Source organism: Clarias gariepinus, chromosome 12, assembly GCF_024256425.1.
Source record: "Clarias gariepinus isolate MV-2021 ecotype Netherlands chromosome 12, CGAR_prim_01v2, whole genome shotgun sequence".
Taxonomy (NCBI): domain Eukaryota; kingdom Metazoa; phylum Chordata; class Actinopteri; order Siluriformes; family Clariidae; genus Clarias; species Clarias gariepinus.
The window spans coordinates 7,906,069-7,915,740 of NC_071111.1; the positions used below are offsets into that span (position 1 = coordinate 7,906,069).

At 40.7% G+C, this 9,672-nt stretch overlaps 1 protein-coding gene across 1 annotated transcript in view; it reads left to right on the top strand.

The window, feature by feature from the left end:
• The window catches only part of plxna4 (plexin A4), a 320,040-nt gene extending 310,368 nt beyond the window's left edge, over positions 1-9,672 (top strand). Inside the window, exons 30-32 of the mRNA XM_053508461.1 lie at positions 442-654; positions 4,472-4,622; positions 5,987-9,672. Coding sequence (XP_053364436.1) covers positions 442-654; positions 4,472-4,622; positions 5,987-6,082 — 460 coding nt within the window. The 3' untranslated portion in view covers positions 6,083-9,672. The remainder of the gene's footprint in view (positions 1-441; positions 655-4,471; positions 4,623-5,986) is intronic.

Below are 9,672 nucleotides of genomic sequence, written 5' to 3' on the forward strand. Positions count from 1 at the left end.
TTTTTTCTCAAAAGTAACAGACAATTCTGCTGTCAAACTGTTCATATATACGGGGGTGTTCAAACAGAACACAGTTATGAGAGTAAACACTCCCTTTATTTCTTTATATAATCCTCTGCTACAATGTTCTGCTTTACGTCTGAAACACTGGCCTCCCAGGAACTCCTTTAATGGCCCGAACATGTGGAAGTGGCTTGTACGAGGATTGTGCAAGTGGTGTTGGTGAATGATTGTGTGTACAGTTCACACACACAGACGCAAGTTTTTACAAGTTATCTGTCATTTTTCTAAGATCAGGCGTTCTTCACCTTGATTGTTCATCAAGGTCCCGGTTTGACTTGAACACCCCTTGTAGTATCAACACCACTCTTAAATATTGCTGTAGATTATTAAAAGTATCTGCTTCTAATAACTGTTATGTTTTTTGTTTCCTGTTTTCAGCCTACCTCTGAGGTTTTGGGTGAACGTGATAAAAAATCCCCAGTTTGTGTTCGACATCCATAAGAGCAGCATCACGGACGCCTGCTTGTCTGTCGTGGCGCAGACCTTCATGGACTCCTGCTCAACATCTGAGCACCGCCTGGGTAAAGACTCGCCATCCAACAAGCTGCTGTACGCCAAGGACATCCCCAGCTACAAGAGCTGGGTGGAGAGGTGAGAGCAGGCCTCGGTCGAGTGTGCGTGTGTGTGTGTGTTTGTTAGAGATATTATTATGGACAATGTTGTGTCTAGAAAACAGGTCGAGTGCGTGTTGGTGTGTTGGCGGTTTTCGCTTGACAGCATGTTTGCACCCCATCACCCCTTTGACGCTAATTCACTCTCATATATTGACCGGGTTTGTGTAATTCAAGTGCTTTAATTGCTGTAAAGCTGTGTATTCGTGGTAAGCTCAAAGGCCGTGTGTAATAAACTACAGTGCAGCATGTGAGAGCCCCGGGGAAATTCCTCAGATTAACGACCGGCACATTTCAACCTAAATGAAATGAAAAAAAAAAAAACAGCATGTAGATATTTAGCATTGTGCTGGCCTGACGCACACACACACACACACTCAGCTTCCCTGTATTATGTCTGTTTAATGAAAGACATCTCGAGGTGTCGTGAAAAACGTCATACAAAGGACTGCTTTGGGGGAGAAAAAAGCAGAAGAAGGAGGGCATTTTAAAAGGTACACAAACACATTGCATGCAGGAACCAGGGAAGAAGAAAAAAGGCTTTTCAAAAAAAGAAATGTACATGCTAGCTAAATTGGCTTTTAAATTATTAATGCAGTTCTTTGTTTATTTATATATGCAGTGAATGAAGTCGGGAAGTACGAAGAAGGCCAATAAATATGCAAAGAATAATTTATTTATTTGTTTGGTATTAACTGAAATCAGGACCATGTCTCACATACATTTCACAGAAAAGCTCGTAGCTATAATTGCATCCGTGGCAGATAAATTGCTGCTTTGATTGCTTTCGTATGGAGCGAGTGCTCCGTCTCTGCAGCACTGATCTCGCCTCTGGCACAAATAACACGAGAGCGGCTCGAACCGATGGACGGTGACAGCTGCAATCAGCTCAGGACCTTTTTACTCCACTTATTCAAAGGGTGCCTTTTAGTAATTCTCGTGTTTTGTAGTCAGAATTATTGGGACCTTTGCTAATATATATATAAATGACTATATAATATATGTCTATATAAAGGTCAGCCTTTTTTTCCTTATGTATATCAGTAAGTCTTGGCTAACCATGACCATCAACATCCCTCAAGAGCTGCAGTTTTGGAGTTACTCTGAGCCAGTTCTCTAGACATCACAAGTTGGCCCTTCTTACAGTAGCGACAGTTACAGTATCTCCTTACAGTAGCAGCTGAGAGTGGATGGGATATCTAAGGCACCAAGTGACATGACTATGTGACTATGGCCAGATTGTGATGGCTAGACGTTTAGGTTAAAAGGAATGAAACTTGATGTAATGTATAGCACACAACGCATGAAATTTAGGTCTTTAATTCAATTTAATTAAATCCGTCTCTTTGACTGTAAATGAACTGAACTTTTCTTTTTAATTTAGTCTCTTCTGCTCCACTAGGGGGCGAACTAGAGCTTGATCTTTTTTCTTTTTTTTTTTACACTTTCGTCAAGTGGAAGGAGCAGCATTTCCAAACCTCACGTGAGACAGTCAACATCGGGAGCAAATACGCCCCCCAATCACAGCAGCGTCCATAAATACACCAATAATTCAAAAGCAAACCTCTGTACTTGAGTTTTTATTTATTTCCTACTGTTGCGCTTGCGAGAAAGAAATGACTTCATGATAGTCGCAGGACGGAGATGAGCATTTTTAGAGATAACGCACGCGTACAGCCGCAGATAGCAATTTAAAGACGATGAGTACTCAGAAAAATAAGCACCTCAAACATCATGGGAGGAGTGGATGAAATGGTTTTGACAAACTATTGAAATATTGAAATATACAGAGAGCTCTTAAATTCCCAAAAGCTGTGATTTTTTAAATCTTGTAGAAACAAATTATTTATCTTTATACATAAATTTACATTTATTTGGCAATCTTTGGTAGATGCTGTTATCCAGAGCAATTTATATTTGTCTTATTATACGTCTGAGTAGGTCAGGGTCGAGGTCCTTGATCAGTGGTAGCTTGGCGCTGAACCTGTGACCTTCCGATGAGCGGTCCAACATCGTAACCCGAAAACTACCACTTTGAATTAAAAGTCAAAACCCCGGTGATGATTAGCAGTTACTGTATATTAACACTTGATTTCTATGGTATATTTGGATCACAAAGGCCTTCATTGCTTTATTTGGACAATTTATTTGCTTGTGTGGTTAAAAGGTGATAAATCATCACATCGTTTTGGACTTTAGGGGCTCCGTAGAAAAGCAAATAGATCATTTTTAAAATGCATTTAATTTGTGCATTGTCTGATTATCTGTTTTTGTGTGCGACAAATATCTCCCTATCATTTTGCCATGCTGTGTTGCTGAAAGAACTTTCCCTGATCAATTTTTAACCTCCTGACAGTTTCAAGCATCATCACCTTAACGAAAGTCTCTGCACCACCAGCCACAAAACAGCACTAATAAATGGTCCATCACCAGAGTTCCCTCGGTGCCCTTTTTCACATGTCTAGCGAGTTGATTGTCGGTTCGAATTGATCCTTTTTTAACCGCAAACACTGGCACTTGTCTTTCAGATGAGGCTGTTTTTGTAAAAAAAAAAAATAATAATTCTCAGGAAAAGTGGTGGCTAAAAATTGATTTGAAACTTGCTTTAACACATAAAACTCAACCTGGACCTGGGATGAAATGCAATCCATCACAAAGAAAGCAACTTAGCTTTTAAGAGTGTGATCTGGTCCTCACTATGTTCCTGTATTGTATGTAAATGTCCATGTGTATGGAGTTTCATCCTGTCTTTGGGGCGTATTCATTCCCAACCTTGTGCCTTGTGTTCCTGAGACAGGCTAAATGAATGAAATATATTTGTTTATGTTTATGAAGGGTGCCAATAATTTTGGAGCTGGAGCAACTTCTAAAGATGGAGATTGTAGAGTCCGTTTTTTTTTTCCTCTCTCACTACTCCTGTCTGTCTGTTTCTCTCTGCCGCGCCTCCAGTTCTAGTCTGTCTCTCTCTCCACTTCTTGCTTTTCTACCTGTCTGTCTGTCTCTTTAATCCTGTCTCTGGTTCTTTCTGACTCTATTTATCTGTCTCACACTCTGCATCTCTCTGCATCTCAATCTTCCCTCCCGTCTCTCTCTCTCCCTCTTTCTCTCTCCCTCTCTCTCTGTCTGATTCTCATGTTGAACACTCTCTAGGATCGGGCTGATGATAGCCCCATGGTGCACTGCAGCAAACGCCTGACACTCAAAGTGGTCACAGTGATCCGGCGTGCTGAGAATTAGAAACACAGACGCACACACACACACACACACTGAGGTGTCCACGAGTTGGCTCGGAATGGGAATTAAAAATGTAAATGACCTGCCTTAATTAAGGAGTTGACAGTGACACTGCAGCTGCTGCTGACAGTGACGGATTGCTTCGAGCTTCGCGCCTCCTGCACACAGAAGGCCGTGTGTATGCGTGTGCCTGTGTGTGCTTCTGTGTGTGTGTGTGTGTGTGTGTGTGTGTACATGCATGCTTGCATTAAGCACACTTTAGGCATTCTTGGCATTCCACAGCCTTTTTTTTTTCTCAATGCCATTTAAAACAGCTTTTGAAGGACATCGGCTTATTAACAGTCACCACCATTCCCTGGCTACTGAAGCTGAGCAGTTGCTGGAAGTAAATATATACCATTCCTCCAGACGCGAAAGCTGTCAATCAAAGTCTCCACCCTTCCCTGTTGTTACACGGTCAAATGGGAAGAAGAGAAGAGAAGAAGTGGACTTTTACTTTACACACAAACAATTCACCATGTCCTAATTAGTATGTATATTTGTGTGTGTGTTTTTTTTTTCAGATACTACTCGGACATCAATAAGATGCCAGCCATCAGCGACCAGGATATGAACGCTTACCTGGCCGAGCAGTCGCGCATGCACATGAATGAGTTCAACACCATGAGCTCTCTCAGTGAGATCTATTCGTACGTGGGGAAATATGCAGAGGAGGTACGTGACTTCCTTGAGTAGCTCATGTAACGGTGTTTAAGACTCATGGATTTCTCAGTGTGTTTGCACTTCTGAGCTGTTGCAGGAAAACCTAGGCCTGAAACTCCTACCTACAATATGCTCCGGTGCACTTATTAAAAATGGAAATAGGTTTGTTGCACAAACACGACTAGACGAGGCGGTTAGTCGAAAGTGAGCGACTGAATAAGTCGGAAAAGCAAACAGGTGGTTAGGAATTACTCGGGAGGAGATTATGAGACAAGCGTACAGTAGTGCCGCATGAATAAGCCGAATGAAATACAGTTTGGATGAAGAAATATGGAAAAAGCGCCTCTTTCCTGATGAGACTAAACATTTTAGGTTTTGACAATAACCTGGGACTGAGAACAACATCCATACAAACCACGTGAAGCTTGGTGATGATGTCATCATGTTACATCAATGTTCAGTCTTGTTCATGTCGCTCATCCAGACTTTATGTTGCAACGTTGTTTATGTTTTGGTGTCTGTGCAAATGAGCTACTACTGAGCCACGCCTATCCAACTGCAGCGCTGAGCATCGATCCGGGGAAGGGGGATCTTCTTCTATGAGGTCACTTTAGGGGAAAAATCTAACTTGTTTATTTAAACACCATCCAATACAAAAGTGAAAAAATATATAGATTTTTTTTCATGTTTTTTGTGCACACACACATCTAAAGATGGCACAGCGATGGCTTAATTAGTTAAAGCTTTGGGTTATTGATCAGAAGGATGAGGGCTCAAGCCCCAGCACTGCCAAGCTGCCACTGTCAAGCCCTTAAGCGAGGTCCTTAACCCTATCTGTTCCAGGGGGTGTGGTCTCCTGGCTGACCCTGCGCTCTGACCCCAGCTTCATGAGTGGAATATGCGAGAGAGAGAAAAAAAAATGTATTTCATTGTGCTCTAAAGTGTATGTGACAAATAATTAAATCTTAATGAAAAAAATACAAATGAATTTCGCATGAAAGGTTCCATTTAGGAGAATTACAAGTTAATTCGATGCTGGGGTTAAACATCAAGCTGTTCGTTGTGGACCACATTTTCAGCGAAATCCATCAAATCCCCAGTGTTTAATCGGCTTCTACTTGTGTCCAGCTGGATGTAAATGAACACTGTAGGTGTAAATACAGCACTTTAGGTGTTAATCCAACACTGGGGAGTTTGCTGTGTGGTTCAACTGGCTCTGCCGCAGCTTGTGGCTGCTTACAAGCATATGCATGAATTTAGCAAAAAATAAACAACGTGCAGGAAGTTGTATTATTCTGTATTAATCTCATTTATGGGAAATTTAGCGTATCCATTTTTTTCCATTGTAAGTGATGTCGCCTCTGATCTTCCGGCAGATTGTGTGCTCGCTGGAGGAGGATGACGGTGCCAGGAAACAGAGACTGGCCTTCAAGCTGGAACAGGTGGTCGCCTTCATGAGTCTGGAGAGCTGAGGACCACGTTTCCCAGAGAGCACTGGGACAGTCGTCTGAAAACTAGGGAAAAAAAAAAAACAACCGAGCCGTGCCTGAGCACCTGTACATCTTCAGTTTTCTCGCAAACGCAAACTTCCTATCAACCAACCAAGCAACCAAGAATCCGCATCGCATTAAAGCTCTGCTTCCTAGATGACTAGAACCGGGCCAAGGAGTTGGAGACTGCTACGTTACCCATGATGCAACAGGGAAGGAGAGAGGGGGGCCTGGGTGTCTGGATGTGCTGCCTGCGAAACCCTCTCTCCTTCCCCCGGGATAATGTATTTTTTTTTATTATGTTTAAGTTGCCTTTAAAAATATAGCTGTTAAGCAAAGTGTTTCACCTCCACAACATCGGTGTTCTAATTTTATTGACTAGGGTTGTGTGTAACACTACGATCGAGTCTGAGTGTGGTACCAAAACACAAAGCTTTTTGGTACTTTATCAGACCAGAAAAAAAACTTGAAGTTCATTGAGTTTACAAGACAAAAAAAGAGAAACATGCAGACTGGGAACATTGGAAATCGGGTTTATGGCACAACTGGGACGCTGAATGTCTGTGGCACATTACCAAACTGGAGCTTTGTTAAGGAGATGAGCGCAAGATTTAAAAAAAATCCTACAGGTTTGATGAAAGCACACACATGTGACACACACATACACACACACTCACTCACTCACTCACTCACACACACCTTAGTCCAGCTGTGAGGGCTTCCTCTGGGCTTTTTGTGGTTGAGGTTTAAGGATCATTGTCTTTAAAAACAAGCACATGTTCTGTAGCTGCCTCAGATTCATAGCCTCTACTAGAATTAGTCACTGATACAGGGATCGTCGTGTTGTGTAAAAGAAACGAGTCGTTCACTGCCACAGAGTTTGCAGTTACACAAATGACATGAGGAATGACGAGAAGAAAAAAAAAACCAAAGGAGATGATGCGATGACGTAATAGAGGTACGTGGATTTAGGTGGAGAACCCCCGGACACGCAACCAAAGGACTTTCTGCTATCTAATCCTCGCGAGTAAGTAAGACTTTGTTTGTACACACGTGAGGAAGGCTGTGTAAAGTGGACGGCATCCATCTAAGCTGGGGGAAAAAATCTCGACAAAAAATAGACAAAAAACGCAAACAAACAACGAAAAGTCCCCGAAGCCTGACATGTGACAGAGACTCGGAAATGACTTACAAGAAAACAAAAAGTGACACGGACACCTCTGAAGCACCGTTCTGTCCTTCAGCCTCTGACCTTTGACCTTTCTTTTGCCTTGACAGAGTGCTCCATGTGGTGATTTGAGACCTAGTTGTGGAAATCCGACCCTTTGGGTACTTTATCGGCTTTTTTTTAAGCGCATGTACTTCGATTTAAACTTGATTAAAAATGAAAAGAAAAAAAAAACAATGGAACCTTAGAGAAAAATAAGCCTTGCTAAAATGATGATGTGGATGTGTTCTTTTCTTTCTTTTGCTTGGAAGAACAAGACAAGGGAGATGAAAAAAAAAATTTGAAAAAAAAAATCCGTCCATTTAAAGCCACAATTTCTGTTAAGGTGGAACCTTTATCCGACTCAGCCGGTCATCCTCATGTTTTCGTGAAAGTGTTAAATAATAAACAGTTATGATAATACTGATAATAAGATCGATGCCGTAATCGAGTATAGTATATTATACCCTTTGCATGTTTGACCTATTTGGATGTTATGAAATGAAACTGCCTTGCAACCGAAGCTATTTATCTGATACTACTAGGAATTTCTGATTTTTAAGGACTTTGTTTAGACGATCAACAAGTAGATGATCACGTCAGCCGTCATGAAGAAACGTCACAGTCCCTCAGGTAGATTATTTAGCCGTTAGCCGTTATCGCTCGTGTTCACGTCGAACAGCTGCACAATACATGTTACTCTTACTGCTGCACCATGAAAAACATGCAAATGCACCTTTCATTATTATTTTTTTAATACACCTTTGATGAATTTCCTGACCAGGACTGTTTACTGCAATTTTTCAGGTAGCTATTTTTTTCCATTGTAGTAGTTGATTTTGTGGTGCTTCACTCTTAGAAAAAAAAGAGATTTAGATCTTTAGTTCATATGTACTTCAATTACATTCAGAAAGTTTTTTTGTCAAAATTGTAACAAACAATGTAATATACATATATATATAAACATATGTACTGTAGATGTTTAAAAAAACATGAATGAAAAACAAAAGCGACAGATATAAGGCAGTTGGTTAAGGTTCTTCTTCACCTCCTGAGTGTTTGGTCAATCATCTGGATTGTGAGTTTGATTCCCATTCACCATGCTTAGACGGGAATAAAGAGAGTAAAATACTTTCTTCAGAATGTTATGTCGCTCCCTATCAATGCACGAGCAGCATTTTGAAAAGCTTTCAGTTCGGCGGCTTTACATACAGTACCAGTCAAACCTTTGGACACACCTCCTAATTCATAATGTCCTCTCCTAATGTTTTTTGTGATGTATTTTCTACATTCTTGAACAATACTGGATTTTTTTTAAACTATGAAAAAAACAAGTAAGTAACAACGACAGTCAGTTAAGATATAAAGATCAGCTGTTCTGGAGTAGTTCTTGCAAGAACCGTATTTGCTAAACCCATTAAGCTCCATGATAAAACTGTCTCTCCTGAAGACCTTGACAGAAAAGCAAGACCAAAACCTACCTCTGCTGCAGAGGAGAAGTTTATTTAGAGTCACCAGCCTCAGAACACTCACTCACTCACTAACAGCACCTCAGATTAGAGCCATTATAAAGCTTTACAGGGCAGAAGTAGCAGATACATCTCAATATCAACTGTTCAAAGGAGATTATTACAGATTTTGGATAAATGCTTTCAGCCTTGTTTTATAATATAGAAAGAAATAAAAATCAGGAACCACCATGGAGTTAGAAGGTGAGTCCAAAATTTTGACTGTTCCTGTATCTTATGCCATCTCTGGATGGTAGCGGTTGCTGATGTGGGCAGGAGGAACATGGGAATAAAATTTTTAAAAAGTAGGAAATCAAGTGAATAACAAAAATAAAAAAGGTTTCTATTTGGAACCCTTCTTGATTATGATTATAGGGTTCTACACAGAACCTTTTATACAACTGAACAAAGCTGGGGTTACTTTTGGCGTGTATTTTTTTCTTTCCGCTGCCTCATATTTCACTTTTCTACTGAAAATATCCATTTTGTAATGACCAACTTGTGTTTTTATTGGTCGCAGTGACCCCCTGATCAATCAGGTTACAGGTTGGGGGAAAAGCAACCATAGAGACAAAGTCGCTAAAAATTGACCAATATGGAGAAAATATTTAATTGCTGGATTTCCAATTAAAATCTGTGAACTGTGAAGGTTTAGGACGTGCCATGGTGTAGCCGAAGTTACACATTGAATCTACAACATAGCTAAACGTGCTTCTCTTCACCAGACTTCATTTCTCCATTGCTGATATGAATAAATCTAATCTAAGAAGACTGGGATAGCTATGTCGCTGATTCTAGCAAGGGCTGTGAAATGATTCCTGTTGCTATGGTTACAGCCAAAGAAAACTTATTAAAAA